Raw genomic sequence first — 20,224 nt, 5'->3', positions numbered from 1 at the left:
GGTCGGAAAGCGGACCAGAAGACGATGGGGACAGTACCCGGGACACCGATGTACAGCGCGTTAACATGATCAATGGCCACTGCTCCTACAACAAGACGCCTCCAATAATGATGAGGGTCCTACTCAACGGGATACCTGTCAACATGAAGCTGGATATGGGAGCGAGTCAATCTCTCATTAGCGCTCAACAATTTGAACAGCTCTGGCCGCACAAAAGAGACAGACCAAAACTTACAAGGGTCGACACCAAACTAAGGACCTATACCAAAGAAGTCGTCCCAGTCCTCGTCAGCGCCATGCTCTCTGACACACACAAAGGGGAGAAGCTGGCTGGCAAAACTAAATGGAAATGGGATGATGTTCACGCCATGTCGTCAGAGGAACGGACCTCCTGCTCAACAGTTATAAAGCAATTTGAACATCTCTTTCAGCCAGGTGTCGGCGGCACCTTCAAAGGGGCTAAAGTCAAAATCTACATCACACAGGATGCTAGACCGGTCCATCACAAGGCTAGAGCTGTGCCCTATGTGATGAGGGAAAAGATTGAACATGAACTGGACAGGCTTCTGCAGGAAGGCATTATCTCACCCGTGGAATTTAGCGACTGGGCAAGTCCCATCGTCCCAGTCATGAAGCCTGATGGATCCGTATGAATCTGTGGGGACTACAAATCTACCATAAACAGAGTCTCCCTACAGGACCATTACCCGCTGCCCAGAGCGGAGGACTTATTTGCCACATCGGTTGGAGGAAAACTTTTCTCAAAACTAGATCTCACATCTGCGTATATGACGCAAGAATTGACCGACGAGTCCAAGCTACTCACCACCATCAACACACATCGAGGCCTTTTCATGTACAATCGATGCCCATTCGGCATCAGGTCGGCAGCTGCCATATTCCAGCGCAACATGGAGAGTCTGTTCAAGTCCATCCCGGGGACAGTTGTATTTCAAGACGACATACTTATCACGGGCAGGGACATCGACTCCCATCTCCGCAATTTGGAGGCAGTACTAAAGCGGTTGGATCGGGTAGGCCTCAGAGTTAAGAAATCGAAGTGCCTGTTTCTCGCGCCCGAGGTTGAATTTTTGTGCAGAAGGATTGCCGCTGATGGAATCTGCCCAACAGAGTCCAAAACAGAAGCAATTCGCCTGGCACCCAGGCCCCGGAATGTCTCAGAACTGCGCGCCTTTCTTGGGCTACTCAATTACTTTGGGAACTTTATGCAGACAGGTTTAGACAGGTTAGACGCAGGAAGAATGTTCCTAATGTTGGGGAAGTCCAGAACCAGGGGTCACAGTCTAAGGATAAGGGGTAAGCCATTTAGGACCGAGATGAGGAGAAACTTCTTCACCCAGAGAGTGGTGAACCTGTGGAATTCTCTACCACAGAAAGTTGTTGGGGCCAATTCACTAAATATATTCAAAAAGGAGTTAGATGTAGTCCTTACTACTAGGGGGATCAAGGGATATGGCGAGAAAGCAGGAATGGGGTACTGAAGTTGCATGTTCAGCCATGAACTCATTGAATGGCTGTGCAGGCTCGAAGGGCCGAATGGCCTAATCCTGCACCTATTTTCTATGTTTCTATGTTAAACACGCTGCTGGAGCCTCTCCACGTGCTACTCAGAAAGGGGTGCGATTGGTTTTGGGGGGACGCCCAGGAACGCGCCTTCAATAAGTTACGCAACCTTCTGTGTTCCAACAGTGTTTTGGCTTTCTTTGATCCAGGTAAAAAGCTAGTTCTTACATGTGATGCGTCAGCATATGGGGTTGGGTGCGTTTTACAACATGTCAGTAGTGCGGGTAAATTACAACCCATAGCTTATGCCTCCAGGTCACTTTCGCGGGCGGAGCGCGGATTCGGAATGGTGGAGAAGGAGGCGCTCGCGTGCGTGTATGGTGTCAAAAAGATGCACCAATACCTTTTCAGGGCCAAGTTAGCGTTAGAAACCGACCACAAGCCCCTCACGTCCCTACTATCCGAGAGCGAGGCAATAAACGCCAACACCTGGTGCGCATTCAACGGTGGGCACTCATGCTGGCGTCTTACGACTACACCATAAGGCACAGACCAGGCACAGACAACTGTGCCGACGCGCTTAGCAGGCTACCCCTGGCGACCACGGAAGGGTCTGACGAACAGGACTGTGAGATAGCTATGGCAATCAATGCCTTTGAGTCTACAGGTTCGCCCATGATGGCTTGCCAAATCAGAGCCTGGATGACCAGCGACCCCACGTTATCCCTAGTAAAAACTGGTGACTGGGCAGAGGCTCGCGATACCTGCCCCGAGGAGATCAAACCTTTCCATAGGCACATGCATGAGCTGTCACTACAAGCAGACTGCCTGATGTGGGGCAGCCGAGTAGTCATGCCTCTGCGAGGCAGAGAGACATTTGTCCGCGAGCACCCGGGGTTCATTCTCATGAAGGCCATAGCCAGATCCCACGTCTGGTGGCCTGGCACTTGGAGCTCTGCGTCCGACGGTGCACCATTTGTGCCCAATTCAGTAATGCCCCCAGGGAGGCCCCCCTGAGCCCCTGGCCCACCAAACCGTGGTCGCGGGTGCACGTCGACTATGCGGGCCCATTCATGGGCAAAATGTTCCTCGTAGTTGTAGATGCATTTTCTAAGTGGATCGAATGCACCATTTTAAACTCGAGCACCATCTCCACCACTGTGGAGAGCCTTGGAACCATGTTCACAACGCACGGCATTCCTGACATATTGGTCAGTGATAATGGTCCGTGCTTCACCAGCGCAGAATTCCAAGATTTTATAAGTGACCACGGCATAAATCACGTTAAGACGGCACCGTTCAAGCCGGCCTCCAACGGCCAGGCGGAGCGAGCAGTGTAGATCATTAAACAAGACATGCTCAAAATCAAAGGTCCCACGCTACAGGGCCGCCTGTCGCGACTGCTGCTGGCATACAGATCTTGTCCGCATTCATTAACTGGAGTTCCCCCCGCGCAACTATTAATGAAATGGACCTTAAAGACAAGGCTCTTATTAATCCTCCCAGACATGCATGAAATCATTGAGGCAAAGCGCCATAATCTAACCGAATACCATGACTGAAATTCGAGGGGGAGGTGGAATGAGATAGGGGACAAAATGTTCGTGCTAAACTATGGCAGGAGTCCCAAATGGCTTGCAGAGACAGTAACAGGCAAGGAAGGAAACAGGCTACTGGTGGTACAAATGGACAATGGCCAAACCTGCCAGAGGCATGTAGACCAAGTCAAAAGTAGATTTACCAACAACAATGCTGAACCAGAGGCAGACTACAATGTGGAACTCACATCACACCTGGTGGACAGACAGAGGGAACAACCTGAGGAAAGGACAATCCCAACAGACAGCCCAGGCGAGACACCAACAATCATACTGAACGAAACAGACAGCCCAGGTGAGATACTAGCAATCACACCGAAAGAAAAACAGGCACCAAGGCAAACAACTGAACCACAACTAAAATGCTCCACCCGAGAGCGTAGACCACCTGAGAGACTGAACCTATAAAGACAATAAGACCTTGGGGGAGGGTGATGCCATGTATCTCACACTACTGTACATAACTGTATCTTACCATGCTATACATGACTGTAACTAGAGATGACTTGTACCCACTAGCTTACCTTACCACCAGGGGTGCACTTGCAGGAGACACTGGATACCTGTCCCAGACAGGTATATAAGGACAGGTCTCAGGCAAGTGTGGCATTCGAGAGCTGTGTAATAAAGGTGCAGGTCCTGAGTGACCTTGACTTCAGTATGTGCCTCGTGTGAATCTGCACTGCAGGGACAGGACTTTACAACAGCAATGTGATATTTCCACATCTCACACATCTATCTATCCTATTGACTCCAATTTAAATTGCTAAGTTAACCCTAGTAATGCTACATGGGCAGTTTCCAGTGTGAATCTACATCTAGCAGAAATTGAAAATGCGCCTTCCCAGAATTTTAAGACATGTAACAGCCACCCAAAGGAGAGAAGAATTAAATTCCATCTGTCAAACTAAATCTCAGATACCACTCAATGGCTAACTAGAAACGATTGTGAACAACCATGGGAGGGAAAGAGATGAAAGCAATGAAAATAAACTATGTGGAATACAAGCAATAAAAATGTTATTACTCAGTGTCCAACTTTGTCAACAAATTAATGAATTATTAGGTATGTCTTGCTATTGTATGATTACATTTTGAAAGTTTACTGATGTATACTTTTCAAACTGACAGCATGTGATGGAAGCTGTAAATGCAGGTGTTAATCCTGCAGGGAATTCCACCAATCAGACCAGCCACTGGGACTTAGGCAGCTCCTTCTTCTTTGCTGGCACCATTATAACTACCATAGGTAAGATATTTATAATAAATCTTGCATCCATCGTTCATGATTGATATTCACCTCATTAATTTGAAGGAAGTGCATCTTGAGGCTCATATGATTGGTACATTGCAGCTTTAGCAAAATTCACAAACTTGCTGATAGCCATTTGACAAATTGTGCTTTTGATATAAAGTGGAATTCACAAAAATATCTTCGCACATGTGAGAATGTAATATAAAGTTATGTGCTTTTTTTTACTTGTGGTAATAAGTGCAAGTATACTGTACAACAATATATAGGATTTATCTTGTATTTTCAGTTACATCCTATACACCCTATAGTAGATTGTTTGTTTTTTGTTACAGAAATTCTATGACTCTTTCAGCATAATGTAAAAACGATATAGTTTAAGAATTGTTTCTTTGTACCATGGTTCTTCTCCTAATATATTACATATTAAAAACATAATTTGGAGTTTGAGCGATAGTGTAAAGCGGGTGATATCTCACCCAATTTATATTTCCACTTAAGTTAATGGAAACACACTCAGCAAGTCACTTAACATTGTGGACAGGGCAGATGAGGTCAAATTTCAGGAATGGACCCATCATCAGAATTGGAAGATATTACAGATCAACAGCATTTAAAAAGGAACAGAGCACACTGGGAAAGGGGAGGGACAAATATATGCACAAGAAAATAAGTAGAATGAACTGTTACTGCTGTTAATTGTCGATTTGAACTTTTGGTGCAATTCCTAATTTTTGCCACCGGATGGGACTGTACTAAAACATTTGCTGCAGCATGGTGGATATCTTGGTAAAGGTGAGTAAAGGTAAGTGTTTTTACTATATCCCTGGTCCTGGTATTCAACTCATAAATATAATTTATGAACCTCACTCTTACCTAATTTTCCTATTTGACATAGCTGAATCATTTTTTTGTTGTTTTTTTTTGTTCATTCTTGTCAGATCAACTCTAGCGCCAAAGATCACGAATCATGGCCCTGCACCACCTCAGCCCAACTGCTCATCTGAACTAATTCCCACAGCCCTGTTGAACTTCACCCCGAAGGCCTTGAAAACCCTACCACATTTTCCTGATGGCTGTCTCAAACCTGGGCCCAATGATCCTCATGAACATCAGCTCAATGGCTTTGGCACAGTTCTGCTGCTGTCTCTGCCACACTTTGAACTGACAGTCCTGCTGAACTTCTCCTCAATAGCTCTGCCAGCACTCCTGAACCTTGGACTAATGCCCCTTCCTAAACCTCTGCACAATTTCCTTGATGGTTCTGCCACTATTCGGCCTGACAGCCTTCCTGAACTGTGGCCCGTTGGGTCAAGAGCCACCTAAACATTTTGTTTATGCCTGGTCCAACTTCCTTTCAATGCATCATGCATATCACTCAATAGTCCTGCTGCATCTTCTGCTTCTGGGGCCAAGTCTCCTCCTAAATCTCTGCCTGTCAGCCATAGCTCATCTCCGCTGATGGCATTGCTGCTCTTCGGCCCAGTGATCTTCTTAAACTAGAGCCTGATGGCTTTTCTCAACCCCCACGTGGCCCGCCAAGTAAACTTTTTGGAGATAGGACCCTTGCCCAACTTTGGCTAAATGACTCCCACCTTGCAGTCTATCGGTTTGTGGATACATAATCCCATTTACCAGTATTTATTTGGAAGGCATCCTCCATCTCAGAACCCCTCCTTCTCTCCTTCCTCACCTCTCTCCCTGTCATCCCCCTTTCTCTTGCTCGCTCTTCCACCTCCACCCTCCCTTCCACCTCATCACCTTCCCCTTTCTCCCTTCTTTGTATTAGCCCAATTATTCACTCTAGCCTTCACTCACCTATCTTGGCTGGAAAAATTCAGTCGGTCGTGACTTCCTGGGGGTAATTTTAATTTCAGCAATGGTGTAAAACAGACAATATTGGATTGGTCACCCATTATAGACCTCACCCAATTTTCCTTTTTATTGATGCTGAAAGTTAAAATTGCAACCCCTCTCCCACCCGTGTGCAAAGCTATGTGAGATTGAATATCGTGCAAAAGTTTCATTTGACAATCATTATTCTTCCCTGAAACGCCAAAATCTCTTAGATGTGTTTTTTTTCCACTGCGTGATGGATTACTATGCAGTTTAACAGGAGGGTTAGCTCACCTCTGATATTTAAAACCATTTTCCATATTTGGCCAAACTAGCACAAAACTTTACTACCCTTCCGAGTGGAATAATTAGGACCATGATGCTTTCACCTTCCCCAAACTCCAAACTAAAATCCTGGCCTGCACTCCTTTAATGTTGATTTACTGTTAGATGCATCTGTAAATACTTAAATATTACTTGCATTTAAAATGTTGATTTCTTCACATTTTCATTGCTAAATCAACTATTCATAGTGAAAACCACTTTTGTGCCTGTGAATATGTTGAAAACCTTATTATCTGAGCACTGATGGCAAACGTTCTTCCTTTATTTAGTTTTAATTTAATTGCCAAAACTATATTGATCACCATAAATGATCTAAGTGATCAGTGTGTGTTTCAAAAACAATACAATCCCACTTAATACACAAATCTGAGTCATAGTTAGCAGTCATTTTTCATCTTAGCTTTATTAGAATGTTTTTTTACAGGAACATAGGAACAGGAGTAGGCCATTCAGCCCCTCGAGTCTGTTCCGCTTAACAAAAATCTACCAATCTCAGGTTTGAAATTCTCAATTGACCTAGCCTCAACAGCTTTTTGGGGGTGAGAGTTCCAGATTCACATTACCCTTTATGTGAAAGTTTTATATGAGAAGTGGTTGTGTATGTTAATTTTCTGTTAGCAGCAACAACAGTAAACCTGTTTTACGTTTCAAAAGTACTCTGAAAAGTTGGATTAGCCTTTAGACTGCCAAGAATTCCTGGGGGATTTGTGTCTTCTTGGATCATGGATTTTAAAAGTTGTCAACTTACCACAGTGATGTTGAAACCTTTCCCACTAATATTACAGTAATATAACCATTCAACCATTAGTTATTGCTTTATTACTGTTATTAACCTGAAGAATACTGAAAATGCAATTATAAGTAAAAATTAAATGTTTCCCCATGTTTTCCTATTACTCTGTCATTTTTTAATTAACTGATATAATCTTTCTATAAATTTTAATATTTCTTTTCTTTTTTTTCTGTGAATAAAACTTTTCATTTACCTTTTACTTCTGCATCCCTGGAGATGGGAACAATTTAAAAAAATACACCATTCACTGATTTAAAAACTAAAGTTATTTGTTCAGAATGGAAAAGGCTGTTGGACATTGAACGCAATCACTGGTGGCTCGCAGGAGAATTGCCTTTCTGTGCTTTTTCTCATCGCCCAGTCTGCTTTTTAAATTGCTTTACACACCTTATCTTAGAAGCCTTTTATTCTTACAGACCTTTCTTTGAGTCTTACTCAATTTTTTTGTTAGTTCTGGTGTATATTTTGGACATTTCAAACCCAAGGAGACCTGCTACATTGTAACCCCAATTCTCTGAGCCATGATCCCGGTGATTGTAGCACCAAGTGCAGCATTCAGAATTAACCCGATTCTTCATTCTTGAATCAAATAACAAAGGGGATCAAATGGTTTGATATATGTTTGTCCACATTAGATTTTTTTTTAAATCACCATTTATCAACTATACAAAACTGACCTTAGAGTCACAGACATAGCCAATGGGAATTAACACTCACATGACATTATAATTGGTGGATCACAGAAGGATGACTGAATAGCGCAGTAACTATTGTCCAAAACATTATAAGCATTGCTATTGTTTTGCTGATATGCTGTTGTAATGGGACTATTTTCAACATCCATCTGTACCAGGCAGGAGGTGGGCAAAGTGTTCACAACTTTTAAATTCATTCACAGGATGTGAACGTCGCAGACAAGGCTAGCATTTATTGCCCATCCCTAATTACCCTTGAGAAGGTGGTGGTGAGCCAGCTTCTTGAACCGCTGCAGTCCATGTGGTGAAGGTACTCCCACAGTGCTGTTAGGGAGGGAGTTCCAGGATTTTGACCCAGCGACGATGAAGGAACAGCGTTATATTTCCAAGTCCGCATGGTGTGTGACTTGGAGAGGAACATGCAGGTGTTCCGTTGTGCCTGCTACCCTTAGGCTTCTAGGTGGCAGGGGTCACGATTTTGGGAGGTGCTGTCGAAGAAACCTTGGCAAGCTGCTGCAGTGCATCTTGTAGATGGTACACAATGCAGCCACGGATGCACCGGAGGTGGAGGGAGTGAATGATTAAGATGGTGGATGGGATGCCAATCAAGCGGGCTGCATTGTCCTGGATGATGTTGAGCTTCTTGAGTGTCATTGGAGCTGCACTCATCCAGGCAAGTGGAGAGTATTCCATCACACTCCTGATGTGTGCCTTGTAAATGGTGGAAAGTCTTTGGGGAGTCAGGAAGTGAGTCACTTGCCACAGAATACCCAGCCTCTGACCTGCTCTTGTAGTCACAGTATTATTGTGGCTGGTCCACTTAAGTTTCTGGTCAATGGTGACTCCCAGGATGTTGATGGTGGGGGATACAATGATGGTAATGCCATTTAATATCAAGGGATGGTGTTTAGATTTTTTTCTTGTTGAAGATGTCTGGCATTTTGTGTTGAAAATGTTACTTACCACTTATCAGCCCAAGCCTGGATGTTGTCCAGATCTTGCTGCATGCGGGCATGGACAGCTTCATTATCTGAGGAGTTGCAAATGGAACTGAACACTGTGCAATCATCAGTGAACATCCCCACTTCTGACCTTATGATGGAGGGAAGGTCATTGATGAAGCAGCTGAAGACAGTTGGGCCTAGGATCCTATTCTGAGGAACTCCTGCAGCGATGTCCTGGGGCTGAGATAATTGGCTGCCAACAACCACAACCATCTTCCTTTGTGCTAGGTATGACTCCAGCCAGTGGAGAGTTTTCCCCCGGATTCCCACTGATTTCAATTTTACTAGGACTCCTTGATGTCAAGCGCAATCACTCTTACCTCCCTCTCAATACCAATAGCATGAGGCCCAAACCATTTTCAAGTTAAAGCCTTATTTGCATTCAGTCAGTGAGCCTAGCCAGAACCAAAGTGTAAAAGAGAGGGCGAGCCACCAAACTGTGTAAAAATGTGTGCAAGTGAGAGAAAGAGAGAGAGAGAGGCAGAGTTAAGAAACAAAAGAAGAGTGGGTTTCCTGATGAGATGGTAGATAAATGTACCATGTGATGTGTGCAAAGCTATACAGACTAGATTTTATCCCAGATTTAATCCCTCATCTCTGTTAAATGAACTAATTTCAGCCAGGGCAGCTATCGTGACAATATAATTTGTTTGGGCTACAGAAGTAAAACCACCCAGGAAACCCTTTCCTGGTTATTATCTAATGACCCCTGCTGGAAAGTGTGTTTACATGGACATCAGTGACAATAATATTGGGCTTAGCTGAGTTGCTGTCGAGAGTCGAATAGCCTGCTCATATTCTGTTTAGGCTCACACATGAAGAATGGTCGCATGGGTAAACTATTGGAGGGTTCCTTGTGCATGTATAATTTCATGCCAACAAGAGGAGAGGAATGAAAAATAGCAACAAAAGAAAGAAACCCAGCAAAAGAATCCCAGACATATGGCTCAAATGACCTCCTTCTGTGCTGTAAATTTCTATGATTCTATGGAGTTGAGGCAACAACTTCCTTCACAGAGGATTCAACAGAGATGATTGATAAATGAAGTATAATCTCTCTATTTTTTCAACCTATGATTATATTTGCTCCAATATAATAACAGTTACATCTCGCAAAGAAGCAAAAGATTAATTTGTTGAAATATAAAATGTATTTCTCTCTTGTAAATATTTTGCACATTTTCATGTTTGTTTTCAGAGGTCCACATTTTCATACATGTTGCACCACAATCCTTCATCCACTGGACGACTTATTGCAGTTTTAAAGACCTTTGCTAACTTATATCTTATTCAGTTTTATCTTATTTTCTCCTAGGTTTTGGAAAGATTTCTCCAACTACTGAGGGTGGAAAAATATTCTGCATTATTTATGCCTTGTTAGGAATTCCACTATTTGGGTTTTTACTTGCTGGTGTTGGTGATCAGCTGGGAACCATATTTGGAAAAGGAATCGCTAAAGTGGAAGATATATTCCTTGTAAGTTACATAAATATATTTCATAATAAATTAATACGAAACAGTGAACTAAAATGTTAGAATTCATATCAACTTTTTGAGTGCCAAATTCCCTAGGTGTTTTGTTAAACCCATGCCTGTTTAAGATTACATGTAATGTAGCAGAATAATGAAGATCAAAATTTAACTGACTTTTTAACAAAGCTGTTTAAATAAACGGGGACAGTTTAAGGTTCAACACTAGAATGCAATAGCGCCAATAACAATTAAAACAAAATCTTCAGAATCTTACACAAGTTTACAATTTGTACAGTTGTACATTTTGCTTGCTCAGTGTTTATAGGAGTAATGTTTTACGTGACCTCAAATGGATTAAAACATTAATTAGAAGTGAAGTAAAAAATAAAATAAGCTCTATAGAGATTCTACAGAGAGAAAGGTGAAAGGGTTCACTGAGATGAACATAGGACCATGTAGAAATCTGTTATAATAGTGCTGGGAATGGCAAAGAGAGACATGGAAAAAAGCATATCTGCAGATGCAAAATCAAACAGTAAAAAATTCTTTCAGTCCCTTAACGGGAAGAGGGTAGTCAAGGAAGAGATGAAAATCATAACACATGCTAACAAGGCTGTGACAGAGGAAGTGTATGAGATGGATAACATTCTGAATGATTACATCCTCTTAAGTGTTCACAATGAAAGACATCAGTAACATGTCCTCCCCGAGTAGAGATAACTTAAATACAATTAATGGCGTCACTATAAATGAGATGGAAGTGCTAGATAGGCTAAAGGGACTCAAAAAATAAATTACAAGGATAGATGGCACCTATCCCAGAGTACTCAAGGAGATAGAAGATGAGTTTTGTGAGGCACGGTTAGCTAATAGTGGAAGCATGTTATGCTCTCCTGACTATTCCCATGCTACTTTTTAGTGCTGTCCCCATGTCAGGAACCGGTGTCAGCTAAGTGTCACTGAGAGGTTCCTCATATCAAGGTGTCTCTTGACTTTGACAACATGGAACCCAACCGGTCCTGCTTGGGGCAGCTACCCATCTGTTTGTGCGGAGTCTGTCTGCCCCGGTTGCTTTCAAGCTACTGTGGTGAATTTCCATCTGGAAAGGCAGAAACACTACTTACTGCCAGGCTAGCCTCCACTTCTGATATCCAGGTCATTGTACCTGGGTACACAGACCCCATTACAGCAATGACTATGGAAATCACTTCCCAAATCGAGGAAGACTTGCTTTCACTCTAAAAGTGAGTTCTTAGGTAGCTGAACAGTCCAATATGGGAATTGCAGTCTCTGTCACAGGTGGGACAGACAGTCGTTGAAGGAAAGGGTGGGTGGAAAGACAGGTTTGCCGCACACTCCTTCCGCTGCCTGCGCTTGGTTTCTGTATGCTCTCGGTGACGAGACTCGAGGTGCTCAGCGCCCTCCCGGATGCTCTTCCTCCACTTAGGGCGGTCTTTGGCCAGGGATTCCCAGGTGTCGGTGGGGATGTTGCATTTTATCAAGGAGGCTTTGAGGGTATCCTTGAAACATTTTCTCTGCCCACCTGGGGCTCGCTTGCCGTGTAGGAGTTCTGAGTAGAGCGCTTGCTTTGGGAGTCTTGTGTCAGGCATGTGAACAATGTGGCCCGCCCAACCGAGCTGATCAAGTGTGGACAGTGCTTTGATGCTGGGGATGTTGGCCTGGTCGAGGACGCTGATGTTGGTACATCTGTCCGCCCAGGGGATTTGCAGGATCTTGCAGGAGGTATTGATGGAATTATGCACTGGTTATCCTCGTTTCCTTGTGCAGAAGGTGTGATAGTAGAAAAAGATGATTATCGTAAGTGGACAGTGGAGCTTCGTTGGCGGTGATGGCTAGATACAGAGAAAGGGAAGGAATGTATGGGTAAAAAGAATTAGATTTTGCTTGCACCAGTAAGAAGAGGTTAAGTGTCTCATCCCCTTGCATACCACACTTCTTCTGATGAGTTAATTGGATTTCTTTCTGCAGTGAACTCATGTTGTCTGCACAGTGCTGGAGGCTCATGGAAGTTCTTCTGTCCATTGATTTTTGAACCCCGTGGCTACAGCGGTAGGAAAGAAAATCTCCTTTCTGCTCTCCACTTTTCCAGCAAGATTGCAACTCCATTCCCATCAAAACAAGGGCCCTGCTTCATCACACAGGTCTGCCTGACATTCTGTTCAATATACTCTACAGCAACTTCCAGGCACCCATAACAAAGTCCAGCCGACTTCACCAGCTAGAGTCAGCCAGCATGTGAGGGCCAGCCAATAGTTTAAGGTCAGCATACAGGCCATTTCAGTGATTGAAGAGAGTGTACCTTTGAGCTTCTGCACAGTTTTATATCCTAAAACATCTCTCCTCCCCAAATGGGCTTGTGCCCAATCATAGATGTATATGGGCCCAACATGTGACCACAGAATGCAAATGAGCAAATCCTAAATTATAGATGTTGCTCTCAATCTCTGGATTCAGTGCACCTCCAGTGCGTTCCATTGCTTCAGTCCATAAAGCAATATTTTTTTAAAGCTGCTTTGTTCGATAGAAATATTAAAACTGAGAAAAATATATCTATGTGTAGAAATGAAGAACAAGGTCCTTCTTACCGTGCCTGGAATGTCTGTTGATAAGGGAATAGGTTAGCACAGTGAATTAGAACACTTATTTCTCTTCAGCAACTTGTTCAATTCCAGCTCAGGCTGATGGGTTGAAAATCTTCTATTTCTGCTTGCTCGAATCTTACGTAACATGATTTTGGATTGTTTCCTCATGCACATAAGTCGTATCCATAACATGCAATAAATTACCAATCTCAATCAGAAATATCGCAAGTGATGTAGAAAGTGGATAGAAATGACACTGGTGCATTTGGGGCATGTTATTGGGATTGAGTATTGTGAGCTTCACTCTGAATCTGGTCAATGTTGTATCTTACTATGCAGTGGTTAGTGCTGAACTTTGGATACTTAAAAAAGTATTATTTTTCCTAGCACTGGTAATCTTCACTTTCATTATAGCAGTAATTCAAAATTATTTTAAAATAAATGTATTAATAATAAAAAACGGCCCTGTGGACTTAGGGTAACCAGCTTTCCAGTTTTGACTAAGCCTCCAGCAGTCTCTTTAATGACATTGATTTGGCTGCCAAGTGCCTGAGGATACTGACTGTAACATGCCTGGCAAATGCTGCAGTCAGTCACTAATGAATTTTGTAAAGGGGGCCTGAAAAAAGCTTTAGGTTCTCTATTTGCATATACAAAGAGGATAACGCCTGTTTCAGCCATGGGCCCTGGACACCTAAACAGCAGCCTTTATCAATATGGCACGGAGTGTGCATGCACATGCCTCCTGCTGTATTGCATGCTTGGGTGCCTGTTTTATGCCTGTAAAATGGCTGCAGCGTTAATGAATTTCTAGGCCATGGCCTCTTTCTCTTACCTGTTTCTGTTGTCTTCACGTTGCTGCTTCTCTCTCTCTTTCCTACTCTGGTTGTATCACTCTCTCTCTCTCTCTCTCTCTTTCTTCTCTCCCCTTAAGTCTGTACTTCTTTCACTGCTATTTTTCTTTTCATCTTTCCTGTCAAGGGTGAGAGGGTAGGTGTTGTGATGTGGCTGGGAAAACAACCACCAATGCTGCAGGCTGCATTTGGGGTGGGTGTTCCATCGAAAATGTGGCTCTCAGCAACTCTCCTGCCATCACTTCATCCAATCACTTATGCTCTCCCGAACCCCCCCCACTCCCTTCCCCCCCCCCACCCCCGCCAACCTCCTCATTCCCACCATGATCCCTACCCCTTCATCTTTCCATTATCCATTCTCCTTCCTACCAAACCTTTAATCCCAACACGGCCCCATCTTTTCTCTTTTGACCTACCCACTCAATCCTTGTATTCGCCCTTCCCCTTACTCTTCTGTTACTCACCTCACCCTTAATTCTTCATCCACTCGTTCACAACAAAGGCAGGTTGCAAGAGGCTGGAGGCTCTCTCACTCTCAAGTCATCATCATAGGCAGTCCCTCAGACGAGGATGACTTGCTTCCACACGAAAAGGGATGAGTTCACAGATGTTTCATTGGAGGACCTGATGTTCCAGTCCTGAACTCCAGGGGTGGAAGATGCCTGTGCGTGGATTTCTTTTTAACGTGTGATGACCGTTGCACGTCAGCCACCACACAGAGCTTTCCTCCTCACGTACCTTCCTATCTGTTTCCTTCAGAGGATTTGTTAGCTTTCAAAATTCAACTTAATTTTTTTTAAATCAAATTAGAATGTGGAAACTGCTTATCTGCCTTTTTATTTCTATCTCCCCACGCCCTCCCCACCCCCACTTTGTCTCATAGTTGATAGAAATTAGAATTTGATGCTGAGAAATTCGACTTACACCCAAAGCTGGTGTAAAATCGATGGAGGGAAGGCTGTAGATGGCAGTCCATGAAGACCTGAGGCATGAGCTTCGAGCCTCATATAAATTCCACGGGGGAGCTGTGGGTACCAAATGGGCATCCTGCTGCAGCTTTTTCAGTTGGGGAGGGTGGAAAATCCACCTGCTGAGGTGGTCGACAGGTTAGATCTGGGGCAAAGAGGAAAACCGGAGGTGGGGGGGATGTAATTTTTTTGTGACCCATGAGGAGTACTCCTGCTTCTCCTGTTTCAGGCAGGCGCCCTGGATGACTAGAAGTTGGCAGTATGGTATATGGTGTAATTCAGCTGTAGTTCGAGTAAGGTAGATCCACCACAAAATTTGAAGCGTTTTACACCCAAAAAATTCTCCCCCTCTGTCTCACAGATGGAAGTCATTAGCAGTGACCCTTTAGTGACAGGCAACGAAACACAGGTGAGGTAATTAGATAGCTTCAAAATTCAACGTGATTTTTTGGGTAAATTGAAGCAACATTATGGCCCAGAAATCCCAGTTGGCTGCTTCCTGTGGGCGATCGGATAAAAAAGTTAAAAAAGATGCGCACCTACCTGCTCCTGCTGTGCCCACGCGAGTTCCCGGTCCTGAAGCCTCCACTGACTGCGCATCGGAGCGCGTGCACATCAGGACGTGCGCAGGGCTGGAGCTGCAGTCACATGGTTCTGGCAGCCAATCCAGGTAAAGTATATACTCATTGGGAATGCCGTAAGTTGGAGTTCCCATTATTATGAAAGAGAAACCCCCCCCCCCTCTGTCATGTATGTAACCACTATGCAATGGTAGTCTTCATGTAACTGTAACCTTCATGCAACTCCTGTACACTGTACTTATACCCTAGAAATGCACATCCTGACCACAGGGGGTGAACTTGTGGGAGACACTCCTCACCTGGGTTTCCAGGTATAAGAGGGAAGGTCCCACCAAGGGTCAGCACTCCTGGGTCCTGGGAATAAAGGTTAAAGTCACATAGTGACTGTGTCTGCAGTACATGCCTCATGTGAGTTTGTAGTACGGTGCAGGGACAGCACATTTGGCGACGAGAAACGGGAATCACCGAACCACGAGGATGGCCACCGGTAGCACAGAGGAACGTTACTGTGTGGGTGAGGACTGGGATGACTTCGTGGAAAGACTCCAGCAGAGCTTTGTCAGGAAGGACTGGCTGGGAGTGACAGTGGCTGACAAGCGGAGGGCGCATCTACTGACCAACTGCGGACCACAGACGTATGCGCTGATGAAAGACCTGCTTGCACCCCAAAAGCCAGTGAACAAGTCCCTTGAAGAGCTCAGGCAGCTGATCAGTGAGCAACTCAAGTCGGCGAGTAGCATACACATGGCCCGGCACCGGTTCTACACACATCGGCGTCGGGAGGGACAATACATCTCGGACTTTGTTGCGGACCTGCAGCACTTGGCCAGTCTCTATAAGTTCACAGACGCCTGCAGGGGGGAGATGTTAAGGGACTTTTTCATTGAGGGCATTAATCATGCCAGGATTTTCAGGAAGCTCATAGAGGCCAAGGACTTGACTTTGGAAGGGGCGGCGTTGATAGCTCAGACCTTCATGGCAGGCGAAGAGCAGACCAAGCTAATTTACGCGCGCAGCCTTGGTCCCAACGTGGCGATGGACCAGGGAGTTAACATGGTGAATGCGGCTAGGGACCCCGCAGGCAGGCAAGGACATTTCAAAACCGCCCAGGCAGCAACAGACTCTAGGGTGGGCCCGCAGCAAGGACAATGGAAAGGGGATGGGTAATTCACGCCATCACGAGAAACAATGCGTCACGCGATGGGACCATTAACACCCACCATCAGAGTGCCTAGAAACAACCAAATGGGCGATCAGAGAGGAATGCCTGGTAACAGTCCCTTTGTTAACAACAATCTCAGCTCATGCTGGAGGTGCGGGGGTAGACATACTGCGAAAAGCTGCAGGTTCCAGCAATATACCTGTAGGATTTGTAACCTCAGTGGACACTTGGCCAGGATGTGCAAAAAGGCTGTGGCGAGGCTAATCTGTGAGACAGAGAAACCAGACGAGGGGTCTGTAATCCAGGATGATACCTGTGGAAAAGCAATGGATGCTGAAGTTCAGCGGGTTCACGTGGCTGACGTCCACAGCTCATATACTTAAACGCCACCCATGATGATGAAAATGTTATTGAATGGCATCCCGGTGTGCATGGAGCTGGATACGGGAGCTAGCCAGTCACTTATGAGCGCCCAACAATTTGAGAGACTATGGCCACACAGAGCTAGCAGGCCCAAACTGGAATGCATTGACACGCAGCTATGGACGTACACCAAAGAGATCATCCCAGTGCTAGGCAGTACAAACTTGGTGGTAACACATAATAGATCACAGAACCGGCTGCCACTCTGGATCGTCCCTGGAAATGGCCTCACGCTCTTGGGGAGGAGTTGGCTAGCTGAGATAAATTGGAAATGGGGGGATGTGCTCGCCATTTCATCCGTGGAGCGAAGTTCATGCTCACAGGTCCTTCAAAAATTCGGGTCACTGTTTCAACCCGGTGTTGGAACGTTCAAGGGCACTAAAGTAGTGATATGCATCACTCCGGACGCCAGACCAGTGCACCACAAAGCCAGAGCGATGCCGTATGTGATGCGTGAGAAAATTGAAAGTGAATTGGACAGGCCGCTCAGAGAGGGCATAATTTCGGCCATTGAATTCAGCGATTGGGCAAGTCCCATCGTTCCTGTCCTTAAAGCAGATGGCTCGGTCAGGATTTGTGGCGACTACAAAGCCACCATCAACTGAGCGTCGCATCAAGACCAATACCCGCTCCCGAGAGCGGAGGATCTTTTTGCCACACTGGCAGGTGGCAAGCTGTTCACGAAGCTGGACCTCACTTCGGCCTACATGACTCAGGAACTGGCTGAAGAATCCAAGCTTCTGACCACCATCACGACGCACAAGAGATTATTTATCTACAACAGGTGTCCGTTTGGCATTCGTTCGGAGGCAGCTATCTTTCAGCGGAACATGGAAAGCTTGCTCAAATCCATTCCTGAAACAATCATATTCCAAGACGACATCCTTATAACGGATCGAGATACCGAGGAACACCTCCACAACCTGGAAGAGGTGCTACGCCGACTGGACCGGGTCGGCTTGCGGCTGAAAAAGGCCAAGTGTGTGTTTTTGGCCCCAGAGGTTTTGGGCAGGAGGTTTGCCGCAGACGGGATCCGGCCCACTGAATCAAAAATGGAGGCGATCCGCCGGGAGCCCAGGCCCGGCAACACGTCGGGGTTGTGATTATTCCTGGGACTTTTGAACTATTTCGGGAACTTTCTGCCGAACTTAAGCACATTGTTGGAGCCATTACACATGCTCCTGTGTAAAGGTTGTGAATGGCTTTGGGGGGGGACTGTCAAGAACGGGCTTTCAATAAGGCGAGGAACCTGCTGTGTTCTAACAAACTGTTGACTTTGTATGACCGCTGTAAAAAACTGGTTTTAACGTGCGATGCATCGTCCTACAGGCTTGGGTGTATGTTGCAGCAGGGTAATGATGATGGCCGACTCCAACCGGTGTCTTATGCCTCCAGGTCACTCTCCCAGGCAGAGCATGGATACGGTATGTTCGAAAAGGAAGCACTCGCTTGTGTTTACAGTGTGAAAAAGATGCACCAGTACCTTTTCGGTAGACGGTTCGAGCTAGAGACGGACCACAAGCCATTAACATCCCTGTTGTCCGACAGCAAGACTGTCAATGCCAGTGCATCAGCTCGCATACAGCGATGGGCTCTCACGTTGGCTGTGTATGACTACACCATATGGCACCGGCCAGGCACCGAAAATTGCGCTGACGCGCTCAGCAGGCTCCCACTGACCACCACCTAGGGGGCAGTGGAGCAAAGCGCTGAGATGGTCATGGCCCTTGAGGCTTTTGACACCGCAGATTCCCCCATCACAGCCCGCCAGATCAAACTCTGGACCAACAGAGACCCCCTCCTATCCATAATAAAGAAATATGTCCTGACTGGGGATTGGGCGCCCGCACACAGGGTGTGCCCTGAGGAGGTCAGACCATTTCAGAGACGGATGGATGAACTCTCCATCTAAGCCCACTGCCTGTTATGGGGCAGCCGGGTAGTCATGCCCCAGAAAGGCAGGGAAGCGTTCATCAGGGAACTCCACAGCGAGCACCCTGGCATCGTGTTAATGAAGGCCATTGCCCGGTCACATGTATGGTGGCCGGGGATTGACTCAGACCTGGAATACTGGGTTCGCAGGTGCATGACGTGTGCCCATCTGGGCAATGCCCCCAGGGAGGCCCCACTCAGCCCGTGGCCCTGGCCCACCAGGCCATGGGTCACGTATTCACGTAGACTATGCGGGCCCGTTCATGGGGAAAATGTTCCTGATCATTGTCGATGCATACTCGAAATGAATCGAGTGCATCATATGAAACTCGTGCACGACATCCATCACCGTGGAGAGTCTGCGTATAGTTTTCACGACCCATGGCTTGTCGGACATCCTGGTCAGCGACAATAGCCCGTGTTTCACCAGCCATGAATTCCAGGAGTTTATGTCGGGCAATGGTATCAAACACGTCCGGACAGCGCCGTTCAAGCTGGCTTCCAATGGCCAGGCGGAACGTGCGGTCCAAGTCATAAAACAGGGCATGCTACGCATCCAAGGACCCACCCTTCAGTTCCGCCTATCGTGCCTCCTGCTGGCCTACAGGTCCTGCCCGGTCCCGCCAGCGGAACTCCTCATGAAACACACGCTTAAAACGCAGCTGTCCCTCATTCATTCAGCCCTGGCAGACATTGTTGAGGGCAAGCGCCAGTCCCAAACCGAGTTCCATGATCAAAATGCAAGGGGGAGATGTATAGAAATGGATGACCCGGTATTTGTTCTTAACCATGCTTTGGAACCCAAGTGGCATGAGGGCACAGTAATTGGCAAAGAAGGGAATAGGGTCATAGTGGTCAGACTAAACAATGGGCAGATATGCTGCAAACACTTGGACCAAGTAAAGAAAAGGTTCAGCATAGACACGGAGGAACCTGAAGAAGAGCATGAGATGTCATCCACACCACTGCCAGTGAACGAGCAACAAGGACAATCCACATCATGCACAGTCCCTGCGGCCAGCCCGGACAGGCCGGAATCACCTCAGGTGACAGAGACGCATGCCAAGGCTCAGCCACTAGAGCCACAACTGCGGCGCTCCACGGGAGAGCGTCGACCACCTGAAAGACTTAACCTTTGAAACAAAAAGACGTAAGGGGGGAGGTGATGTCATGTATGTAAC

The 20,224-nt window shown here is 45.8% G+C and overlaps 1 protein-coding gene across 2 annotated transcripts in view; it reads left to right on the top strand.

Annotated features, from left to right (window-relative positions):
* The window catches only part of LOC139272632 (potassium channel subfamily K member 2-like), a 246,975-nt gene that overhangs the window by 192,822 nt on the left and 33,929 nt on the right, over positions 1–20,224 (top strand). For both annotated transcript variants that reach the window (XM_070888710.1, XM_070888709.1), the window contains exons 2-3: positions 4,254–4,371; positions 10,363–10,523. In XM_070888710.1, coding sequence (XP_070744811.1) covers positions 4,254–4,371; positions 10,363–10,523 — 279 coding nt within the window. The remainder of the gene's footprint in view (positions 1–4,253; positions 4,372–10,362; positions 10,524–20,224) is intronic.

Source organism: Pristiophorus japonicus, chromosome 9 (assembly GCF_044704955.1).
Source record: "Pristiophorus japonicus isolate sPriJap1 chromosome 9, sPriJap1.hap1, whole genome shotgun sequence".
In the NCBI taxonomy this organism is placed as follows: domain Eukaryota; kingdom Metazoa; phylum Chordata; class Chondrichthyes; family Pristiophoridae; genus Pristiophorus; species Pristiophorus japonicus.
This window is presented reverse-complemented; position numbering and strand designations above follow the sequence as displayed.